This window comes from Sphaeramia orbicularis, chromosome 3 (assembly GCF_902148855.1).
Source record: "Sphaeramia orbicularis chromosome 3, fSphaOr1.1, whole genome shotgun sequence".
Taxonomy (NCBI): domain Eukaryota; kingdom Metazoa; phylum Chordata; class Actinopteri; order Kurtiformes; family Apogonidae; genus Sphaeramia; species Sphaeramia orbicularis.
Genome location: NC_043959.1, coordinates 34,704,934 through 34,728,274, shown reverse-complemented (window position 1 = coordinate 34,728,274; position 23,341 = coordinate 34,704,934). Strand labels below are relative to the sequence as shown.

The 23,341-nt window shown below is 37.8% G+C and overlaps 1 protein-coding gene across 2 annotated transcripts; it reads right to left on the bottom strand.

The window, feature by feature from the left end:
• Positions 1–2,335: 2,335 nt before the first annotated feature.
• On the bottom strand, positions 2,336–22,393 carry sv2ba (synaptic vesicle glycoprotein 2Ba). Of its 2 annotated transcripts, none has more exons than XM_030124768.1 (13): positions 22,259–22,393; positions 17,622–18,344; positions 13,360–13,540; positions 11,317–11,468; positions 10,329–10,462; positions 9,678–9,767; positions 6,720–6,833; positions 6,536–6,624; positions 6,241–6,405; positions 6,014–6,147; positions 4,721–4,921; positions 4,476–4,635; positions 2,336–3,859 (listed from the first exon to the last, which is right to left on the bottom strand). In XM_030124768.1, exons 2-13 carry the CDS (start codon positions 18,097–18,099, stop codon positions 3,676–3,678), a joined length of 2,082 nt encoding a protein of 693 aa, XP_029980628.1. In that variant the 5' UTR covers positions 18,100–18,344; positions 22,259–22,393; the 3' UTR covers positions 2,336–3,675. The 2 variants fall into 2 exon arrangements, with proteins under 2 accessions (XP_029980628.1, XP_029980636.1); XM_030124776.1 differs by lacking the exon at positions 2,336–3,859 and adding an exon at positions 3,893–3,940 and having other exon boundaries at positions 4,415–4,635.
• Between the last annotated feature and the right edge of the window lie 948 nt (positions 22,394–23,341).

The window sequence follows — 23,341 nt, the reverse complement described above, 5'->3', positions numbered from 1 at the left end:
TTATTTTACATTACAGAAAAAGCCATCTCTATTTCTTCTGTATCTAATGAAACATACAATGCAACACTATAAGAGTAACTCAGCCTTTTCTCTAATTCAGTGGTCCTATCTGTATGTAGTTGCTTTTCCATTGACCCTCAAATTGTACAAACATAACTTGCACATAAAAATTTACCTAATGGAAATACAACAATTTCGCCAAAAGTCTCATTTTTTGATTAAAAGTTTTTGCGATGGCAAGAGGTGGGTTTTCGGGTGTCGTGCAAATGGTATATCACACAAAACTGCAATGGAAAGACCTTTTTTTTTGCAACTATAGTTAGGTGAATTAAAAAAAACGGATGTCAACGGATGTTACAACAAGCGAAGAAGAAGAAGAAACACGTCGCGGTATGTGTGGACACACCAGGAAACCCAATCATTTTAAAATTTTGTACGAAATAGAGGGGTAATATATAATAATAATGAATATATCTGTAAATCAACACCATATTTACGTTTGTTGCCATGTTTATGGAATGATTTCTCATGTCATCTTGCGATAGTAAATAAACAAATCATCGCATTTGTGATTTAATGGAAAAGCTGACATTACGCACTTCTGACATTTAATAAATACTGATAAAGTTTTGCCCAAATGTCCAGTGGAAAAGTGACTTGTGTGACTTTTCACATTTGCACAGTACAAATGTTTTATCTTTCGTTTTCTTCATCTTTTCTTTATCTTTATGACTCTAAACTTCATATAAGAGCAGATGTTTGAAGGCTGTCTCTCTGATTCATCTTTACACCTTTCATAATGATGACTGATGAGCCATGCTCTGTGGTTTTATTTAATTATGCATTTGTATTTAAAAGGCTTATGTGTAGTATTTCTACACTAAATAATTTTAACAAAAAATGCCTGAATTGCCATCAGAGTTCTTAGAATGAAAAACTCTCAACTTCTGCCAAAGACACCAACATATTAGATTCTAGAGATATGAACAGAATATATTCATATATATACATATATATATATATATGTGTGTGTGTGTGTGTGTGTGTGTGTGTGTGTGTGTGGCCACTAGAGGGAGTAGTGAGTCACTACCATGATGAAGAAAACTAACACCATGGGGCCTTTGACCAAAGTCACAAAGTGACGAGGTGGGTTGAGAATCACGAAGAAACTCCTTTTACAGTCAGACATAATAACAGCTTGAAGCACTGTTGTTTTCACCACTGGACACCACTGATAATGAGGCCTCTGAAAGGATAATGATATTATCTCTGCTAAGGTACCATTTGTTGATTCATGGTTCAGATTAAACTGTGACAGTTCTGACCTTGTTTGTTCAATTCCAAACAGATCTTTATTCCAACTACTGACAACACAAACTGTCCAGACAACAGAGGTGATTTGTGGGCTATTTTCTGTCTAAAAACAGAGCTAAGCTAACTAGCTAGCTAGCTATAATGTAAACTATCACCTGATGCAGCACATGAAGATTATTACAGTGTTTCTGCAGGTATCAGCAAATCTAATTTAATGCTTTTTAATCCCCTTTTTAATGCCACTTGAAACAAATTTAATGCCCATGTCCAACTGCAGATACAGTTTTAGATATAGTTTTATGACTGTTTACCATCGACAGGCTTTAACCAGGTTCTGAACAGTTCCTTCTCCGATCACTTCTATTGAAATCTGTATTTTCCATTTTTCCGACATTTGCTAATATTCCCTCCACTCTTTTGCCACGGCATGAGCAGGTTCACAGCACGATGCATTCCCAGCATCCGGTGTTGACTTTGGTTATCGGCCATAAACAACAGCCAGTTAAAGGTTTCCGCCTGTTAATCATCACAGTATACTTCGATCAAAATTATTAAAAGTTTATATAATCAAATAAATCGTTAATAACAATGCTTTTTTTTTCCATCAAGTGTATTTAATTTTTTAATGCCTCTGAACATTAAATTTAATGCTTTTTAATGCCATTTAAGGCCTTAAATTTCACCAAATCTATTTAATGACTTGTAATGCTTTTTAATGACCCACAGAAACCCTGTATTAGACACAGCTATGTTTAATGACTGTCAAAGTAACTGGCGGTGAGTTTTTTTGATGGAGAAAACCTGATGATACCACAACACAGATGTGTATAAACAATGAGCCTCATACTTTATTCAGTTAGTGATGCAGTCTGTGGATGCAGGGATTTGTTGGTGGTTTTGGCAGTCTTAGGTGTGTTCTGGTACAGGACTTCTCCCCGCTGTTGAGAGTTTGGAACATCAGTACTATATAGAACACCTTGTGCATCTTCAGATCACATTAGTTTAAGGTTAGACTCATCAGTACACACTGTTTCACATCTTTATTTCACATTTTATATCTATTTGTATCCAGGACCTTGGATCATACGATCTCATCTTTATTCAAGTCATGATGGAGCTACTATTTTACAACTAATATACACAGGCCTACAGTCTGTACAACAACAATAGTATTTGTGGTCAGACTACTGCTTTTCAGTAACCTCAGAGACATATGGATGATAACCGCACACGCATACATACAAACATACAGCTCAGTCATGCCAAAAAAAGTAACACACTCCTTAGAAATCTCAACACAAGTTGACAGAAATTCAGCAGGTTCTGTAAAACTGTTCTTCATCAGAACGTCAAAATAAGAGCATAATATCAAAACATCCAATCTCACAGTTCTGTATTATTCACTCTTTTTTTTTCTTAAGAAAAAATAAATAAACAAATCAAACAGTTCCTTACATTACATCATGGCAAGATTTGACAGATAAGACTCTGATTCTACATTATCATGACTTACAAAACACAGTTCTACAATTAAAGATGGACACAACGGCTCAGAACGGAGGACAAGACGACAAACAGGAGGAGAATCCGGGCTGTTCAGGTTGGATCAGCAGGAAGAAATGAACAGGAGGGGATTTGATGGAGATCCCATATTTAATAAAATGGTCCATCCTGGTTTATTCCGAGAGAAAACAACTAGAAAGAACTGATTCGTCTAATTCGACAGAGGAGAATAAACAAAAACTGGGTGAATGAAAGAGGTGTTTTCTCTAAATAACAACACAGGTGGTAATATTGCTGCTGAGCTTCAGCAGTGATTACTACAGGATTCAAATCCAATTCAAGTTATTATTACTATAAGACCCCTCTCTTCTTCTTCTTCTTCTTCTTCTTCTTCTCCTTCTTCTCTCCAACAGGGAATGAAATTGAAGCACAACATGGTAACATGAACTATATCACCTTCCAAGCACCGATACATTTTCATCTCTTATTAATCTTGCTTTTAAACAAACTTAAAACAAACTAATTTCACTACAGTGTGTGTATGTGTATGCACAGAGGATGAGTAGTACATTTTAAGAAGGGAGATGACAAACACTATTTTTTTTTTTTTGACATGACAGTAACAGAAGACAGCCTGAGGAGCTCACAGAGGGAATGGAAAGCAACCAAAGGTTCATGTAGGCAACCAAACAGGTTTTCAACATTTTAATCAACCATGACAAACTCAAACACACAGCTAGCGCAGCATGGCCTTTCTTCCTCATGTCTCCATCTGAATTTAACCTGTGACTTTTCCAAACAAATCCCCAATAGCTTTAACTGTGTTTCTGGGCCCAAAGGCTGCACCAGTTTGGCTTTTCAAGAGAGGATTTTCTCCCGGGTTTCGGGCAGCTTGAGAGCCACGAAGCCTCCGCAGACGAGGGCGGAGAAGGCCAGGAAGATGGGGATAATTTTAGTGATGCCGATGAAAGCGGCAAAGATGAAGCTGGCGACAATGGCTGCGAATTTACAGATCCCGTTCAGGATTCCGAACGCTGTCCCTCTGGAGAAGACAGAAAGAGAAAGATATGATGTGTAAGTACATGGCTGTTTACATAGAATAAAGAGAATCAAGTGTGCTTTCACTGCAAAAATGTCAATGTTACCAAGTGTATTTTTCTCATTTCTAGTCAAAATATCTCATCACACTTAGAATAAGACATAATCACCTTAAGAGTAATGTTTCAGTGTAATATAAGAACTTATTTTTAGACAACAGATCTTAAAAATCTTATTTCAAGAAATCTTGTCAAGATAATTTTCACTTGTTCCATTGGCAGATATTTTGCTTGAATTAAGCAAAAAAATCTTGAATTAAGCAAAAAAAAAAAAAAAAACAACTTGAATTAAGCAAAAAAATCTGCCAATGGAACAAGTGAAAATTATCTTGGTAAGATTTCTTGAAATAAGATTTTGAAGATCTCTTGTCAAAAACAGTTCTTATATCTCACTGAAAAGTTACTCTTCAGGTGATTATGTCTTATTTTAAGTGTGATGAGATATTTTGACTAAAAATGAGAAAAATACATTTGGTAAAATTTAGATTTTTGCAGTATTTCTGCCAAGAGTGAAATTGTACATTAGTTTGAGTTGATCCTTTCAACTGAACTGAACGGTACCTTTTAGAGGAGGGGTAAAGTTCCACAGAAATGACCTCTAGTCCATTCCAGGCCGCCACACTGGCACCATAGAATAGACACTGCCAACATATAACAGCTCCTTGACTGAAACTCAGCAGCAACAGGAAAGTGCAGGCTGACGACGCCAACATCGATCCACCTGCACAGATATCAGTGTTGATGTGCTGAAACACAGCTCTACGTATTTCTACTTCTACTGTGTTGACACATTCTGCTGATCTCACCTATTATTCTGATCCTTCCTATCTTATCCATGAACAGCGCAGAGATGATGTTGCCAGGCAACACAGCTAAACTGCCCAGGAAGCTGACCAGGTAGATTACGATGTCGTTCTCCTCCTGAAAGTTCAGATGGCAGCCTTTCTTTGGATGGAGGAACGTGGTGTTCTCCATTCGACAGTCTTTAAACTTTTCCTGCCAGAGATCTGTAAAAAGTGAAGGGATTGCATTTCACCTCACAGTGGCCTGTAAACAGAAATACTTAACTGGCTTGGAGTAATCTTCCTGGGGTGAGAAATAGATTTTATTGTAAACTGCCTGTTTTAGACTAGTGTTAATAAGCCTATATACTGTATATAGGGAGAAGTTTAGTGAGAATATTAAAAAAAAAAAAAAAAAAACATGATGGGAAATCGGATAGAATGCCTTAAATCACAAGTGTCAAACATGCGGCCTGGGGGCCAAAACTGGCCCATCATAGGTTCCAATCTGGCCCGCGGGATGAATTTGCAAAGTGCAGAAGATATTAACAGTCAAGGGCGTCAAACTTTAAAATAATAGCATAATAAGCTAGAAATAATGACTCCAAATATTCTTCTTGGTTTAATATAAAAAAAATAGGACTCTTTGATTCTCTCTCTTTGATTTATTGTAAAGAACATTAAATTCTGATATCGTTTAATAATAAAACGTCAATAACCTGAACAAATATAAACAACCTGAAATGTCTAAAGAAAAATTTGTGTAATTTTAACAATATTCTGCCTGTTTTGTGCCTTGGTAGATCTGATCTGTAATGCACATGTATAAATCAGAAGTTGAGGCATAATATTGATCACATTTTTCTTCGTATGATGTCTTCTTACTTTTTTTCAGAATTTTCATTTTTTTCAGGTTATTCATATCTTTCTTGTTTGGATAGTTCGTAAAATGTAAATGTTTTCATAATTTCATGTTATTTTTTTGCATATACAAAATGTGGAGTTGTCATTATTGATAGGCTATTATGCTATTATTTGACTGGTCCGGCCCGTTGGAGGTCACATTGGGCTGAATGTGGCCCCTGAAAGAAAATGAGTTTGACACCCCTGCCTTAAATGAAGCCCAAATCCAATGTATCTCTAAATGTATTTTATTGTGTATATCTATTCTTTCATCTACTCAGAATTGCGTTTTTTGTGTTGTTATCTCTACTGTTTCTTGCATCCGTCATGACTCTTGTGCTGCAACCAAAGCGAACTAAACCGCAATCAACTGAAAATTATGCAAACGAGTTTAATATGGAATTTGTTTGGTACCTGTGTTATAGAAGACAGTGTTTTTGATGGTGCAGTTCTCAAAGAAGGTGTTCGTTGATTTGACATCCTCAAAGTAGCAGTTCTCAAACAGGGAATCCTCAAACTTCACAGACTTAATTTCAATATTTGCAAACCTAAATAAAAGGATGCACACAGAAGGAAACGATTAATCGATAAGAATAGAACTAAAAATCGCCAAAAACTCTAAAAAGGAAGACAAAACGTACTTGTCGTGGATGTACTCTCCTTCACGATGGATCTGGTTGATCAGTGAGAAGTTGAAGTGAAAGCGTTCCACCCGTTCTCGATGGAATACTCGTACCTTGGACTCGTACTCCTCATACTGCATGTACTTTATCATGTCTGGGAACCACACTCCCAAACCGTGGTAGCTTTCACACAAAGCAAACACAAAATCTAAGCAATCTATGATCTGGATTAACTGTACTTTCCAGCAGTGAAACTCTTTCTGCTTCCCGATAAGATGACACAATAAATTAAATATCACTACTATACTCGTACCTGAAGGCCAAGCAGAACCAGACGATAACCAGGAAGAGGCCTTGCAGTCTGAGCTCAGGAGCTGACAGAGACATGATATTAGCCATCACCTAAAGGACAGACAAACAGGTTTGTGCTGTATTTCAAATCTAATGGAAGAACATATTTTGCAAATGTAAGACAGTTTTTTGTGCATTTGACTGACCTGCTGTAACATGGTCATGTGTCTGACCGTCCAGCGCTGGAAGGCAGTACCGGTATCACTCTGGATCTCTATGAACTCATCCTCCTGAGTCTGTGGGGTCTTTATGTTGGTCACCTTCAGAGCAAACACACAGGATACTTCAAATTAACATCAGATCGAAGACAATTGAGCTTCAAGAGAAATTCACAATACATTTATTTATTTTAATTTTTTTCAGGACTATTTAAGTAATATTTGCACTTATATTTACCCTACAAACCAGATAGGTTGTAATATAAGTCTCACATACCCCCAGAATGTATGCATTAAGTTTCAGCTCCAAATACAGAACAGATTGCTCATTGTACCAAGTCAATTTGTGATACTCATGAGTTTCTGTTCTGTTTGTTGCATTATGTAGTCGCTTTTCCATTGGGCATATGCGCAAAACTTTACCAATATTTACTAAATGTCGAAAAAACAGAAGTGTGTAATATCCGTTTTTCCATTAAATCACAAATGCAATGATTTGTTTATTTAATATCACGAAGTTCTTCCATAAACATGGCAACGAATATAAATATTTTGTTGATTTACAGACATATTCATATTTCTCTTGTAGCACCCCCTAGGTCCTGGAAAGTGCTTGCATTTCTCTGTTGTTTTGAATCTAGAATACTCTTTACCCCTCTATCCTATACTAAATTAAAAAATGATTCAGTTTCCTGGTGTGGCCACACATACCACGTCATGTTTGTTTTAAAACTCTTCTTCTTCGCTTGTTGTAACACCCATCAACATCTGTTTTTTTTTGTTCACAGATTATAGTTGTGCAAAAAGGTCTTTCCATTGCAGTTTTGCATGATATACCAATTTTGCTGTGCCTGAAAAACCACCTCTGCCAAGTGCAAAAACGAGAGTTTGGGCGGAATTGTTGTTTTTCCATTTGGCAAATTTTTATGCGCAAGTTATATTCACACAATTTGAGGGTCAATGGAAAAGTGACTACTGTTGCTTTAAATGCAAATGATCTACTGGCAACATCTACTTCTTCTCTGTCCCATTGATATAATCATGTAGACACCCTCGTAAAATATGAAAGGGTTCAGTGGTGGACCCTGGAAGACTGACCGACGGTGCTGACTGTATTTGTAACATCACAGCAGAATACGTACAGAACTCTATATGGTGGTTTCAGGCCAAGTTATCTGGAACGGGGGGGGGGGGGGGTTCTATGACAAGTGAGTGTATTGATGGTTTAACATTATTTTTAGAGGCTCCAGACTTGTTTTATAGAAATGGAAAAAAAGGAAACTTAATTTTCTCAACATTTCTTCTTGAAACGACAGAATGAAAATAACTGTCACGTCCACTCATTTATCTTCATCATTCGTGTTTTCAGTCTGTTGGCACATCCCGGTGGTGGTGTTGGGTCATCACTAATCACTCCCCACTCAACACACCTGTCCTTCATCACTAACACACACCTGCCCTTAATCACCGCTCACTCTTTAAGCTCACTCTCCCCTGCACTCCCCGTCGGTTTGTGTTATGTTCCTACCTTCACGGTTCATTTGTGCTGCTCCTTGCCTGATTCCACTCAGCTAGATAATTGTCAGTAACATCCTTCTGTTGTTACTATATGGTTGTACTTAGTGTGTTTCTCCACAAGTCCTATTTTTGTGTTTTTTTTTCCTTTTGGAGCTCAATAAAGAGCCTTTTTTATTACATTCTTGAGTCTGCTTGTGGATCCTTCATCCCCCATGACAGTCAGGGAAAAAACATTTTGTGACAAACCACACATGTCTTATGTTTTTTATAGCTGTTTTAATATCCCTCTCCCTAATATCAAAGGTTAAACACTGAAAATAGAGCCAAGAGGAGTTGCAGAGAGTCTACTTTTCTCTTATGAATTCATGACTTCATGAATTATAATATACTAGTGCCTTGACCCATGAGAAACCATGGGTCATATTAATACTGATATCTAGGGACTGAAGTCAGTAAATGTGTTGTTCCTGTTTTAAACTTCATTTCTCATCATGCAGCATGGTACTACACTTCCTTTCAACCATGCAATGTGATTGTAAGGCTATTGTATTCAAAATGACTAAAATCTCCCAAAATATTGGTCCTATCAACATGCTGAGATATTTAATGTGGAGATGGGACTAATCCTCAACTGTAGGTTCCAAATCCTCCTGGAGGATTCTGTTGGGTTTCTGTAAATTGGCTTGAGAGTCTGGTTTTGATAGGCTCTAAATGCAAAGTGTCATGACATAAATTTGGTATGATTCAGCGTTATATAAATAAAATTTGATTGATCAATTGAAATCGGCCGGTTAAAAACATCTCAGTTTCCCAGAACTGTGCAGCTACACACACACATAGACGCTCTGAGACCTTCTACTATTATGATATAGATAGATAGCTTATTAGGAAAGTTTTGCCCAATGACAAAAACATACCCACTGAAATTTTAGGGTAACTCAAAAAGGCTGAAAGACTGTCCAAATGACTAATAGTATGTATCCCAAAAGTGTGCAATGTAGAAAACAGCAGTCAAGAAATCATGTTTAATATACAGGGTGTCCCATAAGTCTCCATACATAGGAGACATAATACATTCCATACATATATGGTTCTAACATGTATTTCTTTATATTTCTTCTTTATAGTTCTTCAGCAGACACGCATTGAAATGTGTTCCCGACAAAATGGCAGTCATATAGAGCATATTATATAAATAAAAATGGTTTATGTCAAGAAACGTTTATTTTTCCTATGTATGGAGACTTATGGGACACCCTGTATAATACTGCTCTGACAGGATACACATCAGGAGAAACACAGGTGTAACCAGTATCACTGGAGATGCTACATTCCCCTGATAAAGCACACCAGCGACAGTGTAATAGATACTTGACCTAAAACAGCTCTGATGAGAAGTAACTGTAGAAAACAGGGTTGTTGACTTACAGTGAACACTCTCTCAGGCTCCCCTTTGGCTTTCCAGTTGGTATCATGAACTTGACGCAGGATCATCCATGCCTCGTCATGTCGGGCATTCTGTAAAAAAAAAAAAAAAAAATATGACCATGCATGTTACATCATTTTATTCCATGTTTTACAAATAGTTTCCTCAGCTTCATCAGTGTGACTTTGCAGTGTGATTTACATCAGACTACAAATTTTAATCTTGGGTTTCATAGGATTCCCCAGGGTTACGTTTACATTCAAGTAGCAACGTCCCCATGAGGTGTTCCTCTTATCAGATAGAGCTATGCGTGATAATTTGGGGGTGTGGGATGTGAAGCTGATGGAGTGGCTGTGCTGTAACATATAAACACAATACCACATGTGGTTAAGGGTCTGACAATGTCCTGGATGACAAACATGGGTGGGTGGTGTTCTGGTGCCTTAGCAGCCCTTTGCTACTTTGCACAGCGGTGGGATGTTGCTGAGGAGGCTGATGACTCAACATTTTTAACCAATCACAGTCTGATGTTTAATACTGTCTCGATGTTTTTGTGCAGATGCATATGTTATTTAGTCTCGCGGCAGACAACAGAATCATGTTTGTTAATGTTACGTGTCGTAAAACTGGTAACAACACACAGAGTGTCTGACCTCCAAGAGGAATCGAGGACTCTCGGGCATGAAGACGACTCCGACAAGTGCAGCGAGGGCAGGGAAGAGACATACCAGGATAAACAACCTCCAACTATGCATCTGGAACTCTGAGCCGATGGCAAAGCCCCAACCTGTGAAATCATCAATTTAAGGACATGTTAACTTCAATAACCCATCAAATAAATGTTAGTTTAGCTTTGCATCTGACTCACAATTTTGGTTTAAAAGTGGACCTTTAATTTTTACATAGACACTCTCAAATAATGTAATCATTTGTTCAGTTACTGCTTGTGGACAGTTGTTCTAATGGGACTCATTCGTGTATACAGTAGTGGAAAAAAGTTTTTGGACACCCTATGCAATTATGAGATATTGCATTAAAAATCACTCAAGTCATTGAATTCTACCAGGTATTCTGGAACTCTTGACACCCACATGATCCCTTTTGCACCTGCACTGTTTCATCAAGGTCAAACCTGGGTGTTTCAGCACGATAATGCCCCTTGATGCACATCCAAGGCACGAGATGTTGAAACTGTCAGGCATTTTGTTTTGTCTTTTTTTTCTTCTTAACAGTAAACAAGCAAATAGAAAAATCATTGGTATTTACACACATCTTTTGAAAGACAACAAAGATTTTTCCACAAATATTTCATGCTAATATTTGAGGTATTATAAAATTTTGAGGGTGTCCAAAAACTTTTTCCCATTACTGTAGACCTAACAACAAGGATACCATTCAAAATAAGGCGTACAACAGAGCATCAGTTTGATTTTGCTACCTGCTGTTGTTTATAGGAAAAAAGTCTGGCATACCAAACAACAATATACTCCTACAGACAAATCATTTCAATAAAAGGGAAATAAAAACAGCCTTTTATCTGCCTTTGAGTTTCTGTATTGCACATGCATGGCATTATATATGAGCACATATTAAAGTTTGAGTGCCCTCAGGAGAGTGTAGGTGGGAATGAGTGTGTATTACCATAGTGAGGGATGATCCCCCAGGCAGTGAAGGATGCATACAAGCCTCCGAGCATCCAAAACATGCAGAGCCAACTCAGATGTTCACCACGTTTATCCATCTGCAGGAACTCAGTGAAATAGGTGTACACTATGGGAATGGAGCCGCCAATGCTGGAGGAAGAATCGTAAAAATAACAAAAATGATTTTATTTTCCCTCAAGCAGCCTTTATCAGATATTTCTCTGGCCTTTGACATTTTACTGGTGGTAAAATAACATTAATATACCGAGAATTTGAGCTTTATTCTACAGGTCAACACACTCTAATGGTACAAAGTAATATATATTTTTTTATCACTTCCCTTAAAGATTTGTTAGCCAATGGGAGTAAAATGTATTTGTTGAGCTTTTGAGAAATCCATATCCCGTTCTCCTACAAATCCAGTGTAGATGGATGTGGTTTTCAAACTGTATAAAAACTGCATTTGAGCACAACCCTTTTAACGTTAAATACCAATGATAAAATTTATTTGGTGTTATAAAAGAATTACATTATTTTCATTTATTGTTTAACTCACTGTTCAGAGCAAACCTAATGTTTAGCATGAAGCTGGGAACATTTAGACCAGAAGGTAAAACTGACCGTATAAATTATGGAAATGTATTTCTGAGTGAAAAAACATTAATTTTAGAAGCGTTTTTTGGCCATATTCTGCTTCGAGGGGAGTTTTGCTGGCAGTGGTACTGGTCAGAGAGAGGGATAGAGAGGAAACCATATTTGGTCCATGCAAACTGAAAACCTAGTCATTTTCCAATTAAAACTAATATATCAGTCTCGTCAATGGACAAAACAACTGTAAACATTTCATTCATACAGTAAAAACAATTGCTAATATTAAAGAAGTAATTTAGAAACAGTAACAAAACAGTTAAAATCATGTTAAACATTAATACAAAAATAATCCTTTAGGAAGATATCTTTGCTTGTGTGAGTTGAAGATATCTGGAGACAGTTGCACAGTGGTGTGTCGGTGTCTATCCTGCCTGTTTTTTGAGCTTTGTGAAGCCAGTATAATGGGCACAGTTCCTCTGCAGATGTGAGTGTTAATGACTCGCATGGGGCTCATTATCTTTGTGAATCAGCAACAGCTGAACATTTGATTTTGGTGACCTTGTATTTTTTGGCTTTGTGAAAAAGCTCACGCATCAATAATACAGGTTGGGGTTCGGTCTGAGCTGCAGTCTTTATCAAAAGAAATTTGTCTTTGAGACTTACACAGTCAATCTGTGCACAGCAAAAGCTTCACCCTAAAGTGCTGGCAACAGTAGGATTTGAGTAATAAAACTCAAATTAAAAACAAGTGCAGAGCATTGATCACTTGTTTTAATTAGTGTAATAAAGAAATGCCCTCCTAAAAGTAAATACACAGTTTGCAGTGTGCATTATTTATCTGGGGCTGTGGCTTGTGCCAACATAGTGAATGTGGTGCGGAGTCAACAGCATCTTAAACCCTCTTTTATGTACAGTATTTGTACTGCATTGATTCCAGAAAACATACTGTGGGCTAGGTATACATTTAGACACAAACCTTGGAGCAAACATCAAACTTTTCCACTCTTTATCATGTGGATGAAGCCAAGGGGCAGCATTTTATTGACCGAAGAAAATGCTGGCAACCCAAGATTAAATGAGACAACCAATAAGCTTAAACCCGATTTTTCACCAGAATAACAATTAAATGAAATGAAAAACATGAAATATCCAATGTAGCCCAATAGCTCATTAATGCAATCAGTGCAGTCTTTTAGTGTGTGTATTAAAGTACTCTACTGGACTGCAAATATCATATAAATAGCTTGAAGAAAACTATGAATCTATTTACAATGAAAACTAGTGAGCCTCTCATCCCCTTAGGTTTCTAAAGGACCAAAGTTTCTTTAAATCCACTTTAAAAACTTTTAACATATAATTCAAATAAGGGGTATATATTTGAGATATAATAAATATCACTTTGTTTTTACGAAAAACAAACAAACAAAATAACATTATGAAAGCATCTCACCCGAAGCCAGAGCAGAACCTGAAGAAGAGGAAGAAACCATAGCTCTGAGCGAAGCAGGACAAGAAGGAGAAAACCAGGTCGATGGCCAGGACGTAGATCAAACACTTCCTCCTCCCCATCTTGTCACACAGACCCCCCCACACTAACGCTCCCACCATCATAGCCACATAGACCAGAAGACCTGCAAACACATACAACATTTACTCATTTACAAGCATTAAATCTGATGTTTATGAGTAAAGAGAAATGCAGAGTGGGCTTCACAGATATGCAAATACATATATTAATATCCATGCATAATTATCCACACTGACAACAAGTGGAGAAAAGAGCTACTATTTATCTTGATGAAATGCCACAGTCTCCACAAGGGGGCTCCCTTTACCCTTGCATGAGCAATAGGAAACAGAGAGATGAGATTAAGTGTTGTGTGTCCAATTCAGTTTTTCTGAATCACGTTTTTGAAATAATTCATGATGATGTACCGGGAAAAACAGACCCTATGATGATAATAGCTCAGCCAGAAAGCTGACTGAGAAATAAACGTTCAAATGATTTTAGGTACATCTGAGTTCACTTCGTCTCTGCTGCTGTCAACATATTTTTAAATCTAATTTTAGCTTTGCATTTATTGTTTTGCAGGTCTTTTTTTTTTCTTATTCTTTTATTTCTGTTCATTCTTTTTCCGTTTCTAATATAACTTTATAACTGGAAACCTGCGGATTCATACTCAGAGTAACATTAGTGTGGAGTCTGGTTCAGCAGGCATTAAAAAGGTGGCAGAGGTGAACTGGCAATTTTATTTTTTGTAAATCAGATTTTAATTGTGACCTACTGCCTTGTCTGTTAGTGAGATAAAATAATTATGTATTTCTTTTTATGGCTGCTGCTGGTTTGAGAGCTCACATCTACAGTCTTGCGGCAGACGGTCATCTACTCCGCTGTGTTCTTCAAACCTTTCGACCCATACCTACTCCCTGCTCTGTGTTTTTACTACACACAGCCCTAATTACAGTGGGACTAAGCAGCTTAACGGCACGTGGAACCATAGTGTGCACCTTCTCTGTGGATTACTAGACTATCCAAATGCTGCAGCGTTCCACACGCCACGCTGCACCTTCTTTACCCATTCAACAGGAGACTGGACAGAGTATCAGCAGATAAAGAGTCAGTCTAACAATGGTCTAACAATGGCATGTCTCTGCTGTTGCTTAAGGCTATGCAAATGCCTTAGATACGCACAGTGACAGGTTGGCATGGTGGCCTTGTGATCACAAAGACTGTTGAGGCCTGAAAATCAACTCCTACAGCAAATAAGCATCTGTCTACTTGCTAAAGTGTCCTTGAGCACAGCACACAGGATTATAAGTTTCTGCTGCTATAAAACTAAAAGCCTAACTACGACAAGACTCCAAATTGCATAGCATCTGACAAAAACATAACATGTAAACACTGATGTTTTTGTACTACCTAAATGTATGTATTCTATGTAAGGTCTATGTAATTAAATGTAATTTCAGGGGAACATTTGAAATCATCAAACCATTAAATGTTCACAACAGTGGGAAAATGTACACCAGATCTCCCTTTTTCCAATAAATATAGGCCGACATTTTAATTTAAAAACCATAAAACAATAATCTGTTGCCTTTTATTGCTGTATCTGTTCTGATGCGGTCAGTGCTAAGTGATGCATTTTACTTGTCGTGCAGCTGAAACTAAAGTTTTTCTGGACTGAAATGAATAAGATGTACACTGAAGCTATGTTGAGAAAGAAAATGCTGCGCTAAAACTGACATGTGATCTCATGTAATATCAGGGGATTGAGTTCAGACCACTATAGAAATGACCACAATGCGTCCTAGATATTATAGCTTATGTTTTAATATCTAAAAAGAGAGAGAAAAAAAAAAAATCCCTGAAATAATTTATTCATGACCTTGCATTTCATGTTTTATCTGAGGCATGCATTAGCTGCAGTGAGAGTGCAATTTAATTTTCCTTGAGGTAGTTGGTGGTTAAATCTCAGCGACCACACCAATTACTGGTTTTAAAAGCTGCCAGAACAGTTCTCCTCTTTGTCTGCAGAAGTATAAGCCTCTAAATTTTCATTCTATAGATTAAACAATAAATGCAACATTAAAAGTAAGCGTGCCAACTTTTCTCCTCTCTTTAACAAAAGGTTTGGGAGTCAGCAATCCAAAGCGAGGTTAAGTTTAAACACATTTCTGCTCTCGTATATCTGGTGAACAGTGCATGAGTGTGAATCAAATGGGATCATTCTGCAGATCTACTTCATATTCTCCGCCAATGATCAGCGCTCCCCTACTGTTCTGCACAAACAGACGCTGTGATTTCATTTTCGCCAGGCCTTCCTCCTGCTCCTACAGCCTGTCAGAGGCCTGAGGCGTATCTGACAACTCTGCACCCTACGCTGCAGGCCGCCAGGCTCTCTGACTGCTGCAACATGCTCCATATTAGCCTGGGAACACACACTGAATACAATCACCACCGGGTTCCTCATCAATCTCGCGCAATGCATCATCCCAGAAGCCTGTTGTTAAGATGAAATAAGTGATGCACAATCTGCCACCTCGCCTAGCTGCACATGAGGCCCGGGAAATAATGTGAGAAGCTTTAATTTGCAGTTTTGCTGCCCGCCCTGAAAGTGAGGAACAGACATTTCAAGGTACATTTCCCTGTAAGTCAGATTTATGCTGCATACAAATTTCAGCATTATTTTGTGGTCTCTTTGCAGGAACAAATGGGAATGTCAGGTGGCCAGAAATATACTTTTTACTTTCAAAACACACAAACTATTTCAGTAGGTAATTAAACCACTAACATCCAATAATTAAGTTCAGTGTCCCTCCGGAAACATGTGTTACTGATGCTATAACTCACTGAGGCTATCCGTTGGCTGACAAAACACACAGTTTTAGTTTGGTTCTCTGCTTTGCCTGATAGAGCCACGTTTTTTTTTTCCTCCTAAATTGATCCCAGCGGCTTTGTGATAGTTCTGTCAGAGTCACTGGTCTGCAACCATGTGCCATCAAGAGCCAAATGAATGCAGGATTTTGTTCCAGCCAAGCACAACAGCAGATCATTTCGCTGATGACTTCCTCCTCTCTGGGTTTAGATTTAAACTCTCGGACAGATGATTGCAATTAGCTAGTCTTGTAAGTTTCCAAAACGGTTTAATACGTGTTTTGGGAATGTGCTTGTAAATCTGTTTCTGTGTATTATTTATATTTTTACAACTATTCCACCCCTTGAAAGAGATTTTATTCAAATGAAAAAGTCTTTTCTCACTCTCCCTTCCTGTTCAAAACATTGTTATTAGGGCCCAATCACTCACAAAGGCAAAGGCACTTCTGTCAGCTAAGATTATTATCATTATTTGTAACATTCATTTGTATTTCTCAGGGCCTAAAGGTACTCAAAAAGTCTCAACTTTGCCCTTATGTTAGAAGTAATGAAAATATTGGGTGCTGGAGATGAGTGGGGGAAAATGGTTGGATAGAATAAGGATACTGTTGCTTGGTTTCTGGAAACTCCAGCTTCTGCACATAATGAACTCCTCCAGACTAAACCAAAGCAACATTAATATGACAGATAGATAGATAGATAGATAGATAGATAGATAGATAGATAGATAGATAGATAGATAGATAGATAGATAGATAGATAGATAGATAGATAGATAGATAGATAGATAGATAGATAGATAGATAGATAGATAGATAGATAGATAGATAGATAGATAGATAGATAGATAGATAGATAGATAGATAGATAGATAGATAGATAGATAGATAGATAGATAGATAGATAGATAGATAGATAGATAGATAACTATATTTTCTGTTCCAAGTAAAAACAGAAATTTCCCTTTTGTCATGGCTGTAAGACAAAGTTTTAAAACCACACTCAGACATTAAAAACCCCCAACACATCAAATTTAGTTGATGTCAGCCAGAATCTTTTGATATAGTTCTCAAATGATGAGTTTGTGACATTTGATATTTGTTTTTTTTCACAACTCTCTTATGCATTGTATGATTTGTCCAAATCTCGGTAGGCTTTATAAGACTCCAAGCCTGAGCACATCTTCAATATTGAGGAAATAAAAAAAAAAGGAAGGAAATCAGTCATACAGGACAAACATCCTCAAACTGATCTAAAATTTCTGTGGTGTGTTCTGCCCTTCACACTGTGTACACTTACTGTTTAACACCCTTCAACTGTTGGTTCTTACTTACCTAGCAATCCTTTGTCAGCATTGGATATGCACATGTCCTTCTCAGCACTAGGCAGGACAAACCCCACCACAAAGCCATCCACGCCATCGGCCATTAGTGCCAGGCCCAGTACAACGAACAGCATCCACTGGAAGCGTCCATGGCCACATTCCTCCATGATGCTCTCGTACTGCTCAGGTAGGTTTTCCTCCTCCTCTTCCTGCTGTGCAGCCATACGGGCTTTCTTCCTGGCCTCCAACCTTGCCGCCCGTCGTGCCTCCTTGATCTCATCTGGGTGAGGAATCCCCTGGTACTCCCCCTCGTACATCTGCTCATCATCATCTGCCCCCTCTGTGGCATCACTAGCAGCATCTTCTTCCTGTGGAGGGTAGTCCGTTTGGTAGGGGTAGCCATCCTGACCGCTTCCATCTTGGGTATAGGTGTATTCTCCACCTTCTGTCATCTGCTGGTTCACGTTGTTTTGATACGGGTCATCCATGGTTCCTGAAGGTTGTAAGGGGAGCAGGAGTGACTTTGCCTTGTAGCTGACGTACGCTGAAGAAACTCAAGTTGTCAGCTATAATGGCATAATCCTCCCCAAGAGGTGTGTGTTGCAGTCTGCTGGACTCCAGGTGTCTGAAGGAAACTGCAGGCTTTTATGGCCTAGGTTTCAGGTTTAAAGCCTCAACAGAAGTGATGAAAGCTTCCTACCTTCCTTGATCTGCACAGAGCTGCATGCTGAACCTGAAACACAATGAACATCACAAATAGTCTGTCAGCATAACAGCAAAGAGGTATGCACCCAGGCATTGCTATGCAACAGTTCCCACTGGAACATTTTGTGACCTGTGAAGTCATACTTGCACTCCCACTGGGCTTTATCGCATTTATATCACGAAAACATATGTGACCTTTGACCTTTGAGTGTGAAAAAACTACCAGATAAACAGCACAATATAGATTGTTTAGAAAAAACATCATTCAACTGTGTCTGATGTTACTCTCACATTAATAACGACCTTTTCTTTTTTTTCTTGATATTTGTTTTTCCATTTAAAGTCCCTTTTCCTATAATTGTAATATTTCTTGTACTATTTGTTACTGCACATTCAGTTTACAATAAATCAACCTTTTTGATGGAAAACAAAACAAAGCAGTTGCAGGTAAATGAACATTTTTTTGTGGCTCCCAGTCTCCCTGGAGGCTGCTTGTCCTTCACATACAATGAGATAATCTCATATCCTCCACACTCAGATGCTGTAACGCCATTTTGATCCATCACACGGCAGAGCCACAGTGAATACATATCCAAATCTGTCTTGATTTTCATTGTGAGTCTAGACTCAGCAGGGCACATAAATTACTTTGCGCTGCCTGACATTTGCATGCAAACTGACTTAAGACACAGGCAGTGAAATCTGACTCAAAAGTACAAAATTAGAACAAGCATAGTAGATGTGGTTCATTGTGGTTCACTAGATTAATCCAATTGGTGGTCATTTTACTGATAATAAATCTGCAAAGAGAATTTGTTTGAGCTTCTTTCAGAATGAGAGGAGCTGATCAGCATTTCACACAGTTAATTCTTTTAAACAAATGAAAAGTTGGTGAAAAAAGTAATTTGAGTTTTAATTTATTTATCTGTTTTTTTTATAAATACAGCTTTCATCATAATGCTTTGGCTTCCAGTCCTGAAATTTAACTTGTTTTCATTTATCAGATTTCCCATAAATATAGCAAACAGTATTTTCCTTATTAAATAAAATCCATGACAAATTTGCTGTAACCTACTTGTTAGACACAAGACTTGCTGAGTTAAGTTTTTTCACTGACAGGAAGAGGTTTTTTTGCTCAGTAGCCAAATTATTGGACTGTGTAAAAGAGCTAAAAGGAGGGTTGAAATTACTGCTAACAATGTAGGCCAGAAACAGACAAAAAAAGAAAAATATCTACCTGTTAAAATAAACATTTGACAGCTTTACTATTGCTATAAGATACTGTCAGGGCTGTCTATTTTTCAGCTTTTACAACACTTAAGTTAGATATTCTGCTTTAAAATGTACCAGATTAACAGTAACTGTGACTAATATGCTATTTTCAGACCATATGTAAACATTGTCTATTTACTCATGTCTCCAACCTTTTATTTTCCTCTATAATCTATGTTTTAGGGTGAACACTAGGTAAGTATTGAGGCTAGACTACTAACAGTCACAGCTCATGCATGTAGGTGGTTGGTTTGGTTTGGGTTGGTCTGTCCTGGTTTGGAGCCAGGATGACGAACACTATAATTTAATCCAGATTAAGACGGCAGATTTTTCATTTTGCCCTTCCTGCCTTACATTATTGTTTCATCACGAAAGGCATGGAGGTGGCTGACGGTGGCAATGGATTATGGATTTTAGTTTGAAACACTAAAATACTAAATTAAACCACAGAAACACATTTGGTTTTGAAGTCTTTGAATATCTTTTTTTTTTTTTATTATTATTTATGCATGGATTATTTTTGATGAAAGGAAAAATAAGAGGAGTTGCCCTACTGATCCCAGCGATCTGAACTTCCCGTGTTATTCCTTTTGTCTTTTATTGTTCTTTTTTAGTTTTATTTTTAGCAAAGTGAAGAAAATATGAATAATTAAGGGGGAAAAAAGTGGAAGGATAGATGCTCAGTGTTGGCGACAGAGTCAGTGTAGCTGTCATGATCCTTCTACAGTACTTTTACTCGCACAGCTGCCGCTTACATAATAGTTAGTCTGCTTGGACTCCTACTTTCCCCCCTCTGTCTCCAGTCTGTGTCGTTTACCTATTGATCTGTGTATCAATACCTTTATGAATGTGTAAACACCAATTCCAACATCAAATCTGCTTTTATGTCTGAGACCGGAGTTTAAATAAGTCATGATCCACCTTCCTTTGAGAGCGTTCCAGTGTTAAAAAGTCAAAGAGTTCCCTTTGAATCATGAAAATCAATGTGAGTCAGAAGTTTAACAGGAAGCGAAGAGGTCACTGGGTAATTTAGTCGACAAAAAGCAATTTCAATTTCACAAGTGACCTTTTACTGTTAAGATCATTTATTAGTTTGACTGAGCCAAACTCGGTTGTCTTTACTTCTTCAGTTTCTCATTCTGCCCAGACTACAGGACTGATGTGTGTTGCATATTAATGCTGTGATGATGGGCTTTGTGGGGAATAGACGTGTATACGTGTATCTTCTATACACGCTTTATAACATGGATCAGGAAACCTTTTCAGCTCTACTCGGTAATTTTTAGTCATTCCAGATTTCCATTTTCAGAAACAGAATAGTTCAAGGATGTTGCTCTCAGTATTTACCTCATTGTTGTAACTGCCAAAATCATTAATCAACTCTGAAACTCATACCTTTTCTCGCTTGTCAGTGATTTTATAATTATTTTTCCCCTCAGATGCACCAGCTGTTTTGTGCATTTTGTCTTTACATGTTCATTTCTTTGTACGAACATTTTTTGTTCTGTTGTTGTTTGCATAATGAGATTTTATGAAAAGATCTGACTTTGTCACACGTGTGTAGTTTGTACTATTTCCTATCTGAAAGTCTTTGTTGCTTTTTTCTTTTTTTTTTTTTTTTAAATCATTGCAAATAAGCTGAACCCTCATAAATATAACTAGTAAAAATTAATGAAATAGATGATAACGACATCTCAATGAGCATTTAATCAAAACCTGACAAATGTACTGTACATGCAGAGATCACACAGTGTTTGCACTAATCTGTTTACATGTTTTTGGAATGAAACAGAGGCTTCTATAGTACATCCATGTAGCCTATGTATTTTAAGCCATTATTGATTATTTGCTAAATGTTCATTAAATAACACTCCAGATATATTAGATAAGAGCGAGTGGTTTGATCACTGCGAAGAACACAGATAGTATGAATATTTAAACCATTTATTCAGCTGCAGTTTGTACAGAGGTTTTACTGAGACCTGAACTACTCAACTGTCAAAGCAGTGAAGTCATTGTAATCTCAGCTCCACTATGACCTCGAGAGGTCAGAGGACGATCCCTCATGATTTCTGTCTGCTAACCACCCAAACACTCATTGCAATTCCAATTTTTTGGAAAACAGTCATCGAAGTAGGTCAGAGTCAGACCTGTGGGTGTTGTGAAGCATGCCACTGCAATATACTTATTTTATTTCCATAGCTTCTGCTATAAAAACACCACCTGTCTCAGAGCCTGATCGGAGACAGGAGAGTCCTTCTGTGTGCAGCCAGAGACTTTCAAAATGTTGTGGAAAAAAAAAAAAAACGTCTTTGGTTTTAGTCAAATAGAATCACAAATACGTTTACTGTTTCAAAGGGCTGATATTTTTTACAGTTGTTGGCTGACATGATTGTTTTGTTGACTGAATGATGCACTGGAGGCTACACTTTAAAATGTATGAATTGTTTCATATTTATGTGGATATTTTGATGGCTTAAACAACTTTATACTGAATTAAGAACATTCTGTTGTTGCTACTACAAAGGAAACCACAAAAATAAAAGTGTCTCTGCTGGTGTTTTTTTTTTTTCTAGATGATCTCTCAGTTCAATCCCCTGATTTGTCCAACAAAACAACAAATTATTGCAGGAACCAGAATAGGATTTAATTTCAAAAAAAGTTTCTTACCTGACTTAGCATTCCCTTTGCATGAAAATGACTTCACAACAAAGCAAATTAAAATAAAAATTGCACAAGTCCGAGTAGCAGTAGTCTACATGTCAGTTTATCCTAAGGCCGTGCTGCAGCCAAGGCTAAGGGATTAGGATCCAACCTCACGATCCCCCCCAACCAACACCACCCCTCCCACACCCAAGCTCATCCCCACAGGAAACTCCCGGAACAAGCCTCCCCACCCCCTGGATCTGATGGTACAGTCCTCTGAGTTTAAATAGCAACAGGCTCCAATGGCACCGAGTGCAAGCTGTGAAGACACACTATTTTTTAGCTCTAAAAACAAACTTCACAGAGAGAGGTCAGAGGTCATTGTCAGCTGACAAAACAGCAGTCATAAAAAAAATGCAAGGTTTTTGTTGCTCAAGGATATTTCAGCAGAGCAGATGCTTGTTGTCATGGAGACTTGAATCTGGTCCCTCAGTAGCCTGCAGTCATGGTTTAGACATTTTAAAGGATTTGAAGGATATATTTCCATACAAAAGCCAAAGAAAATGCAAAAGTAGTTTTAATTTCAAGCACCTCAGTGACACTTAATACTTGTCAGTGAAATATGTGACGCTCAGAATGACACACTTCACCACTTCAGTGTTTGACTCACTGAAAGTCAAATCCTCAATGTCAAGCAGAAATTTTATGATCCTTTAACACTGTCACAGTGGAATGTGGCAGCATATTTTTGTAATGGTTGCCAGTAGTTATACAAGCCCAGATGAGGCCTTATGTCCCAAAAGCAGACGGATGCATCGCTGCATTAGCTGCTAAGTATCTTTGAGTAAGACGCTGAACTGCTACAGTGGCTGCTTATCCAACCAAATTTGACTCTTTAATTGGAATGGAAGGGCTGCTGTTGTTTGTTTGGGTGTGGATGAGTGCAGAGGTGATTATGGATGTGCCTGAGTGGCACCTAGTGCTGGAAATGGATAATCATAGCTCTGCTGTGCTACATATCATTCCTGTGGTTTACATACAGAAGCATAGGAACTGACTGCTCTTGTGGGACTGGTGCCACTGAAAGAACCTTTTTCACAACTGCAT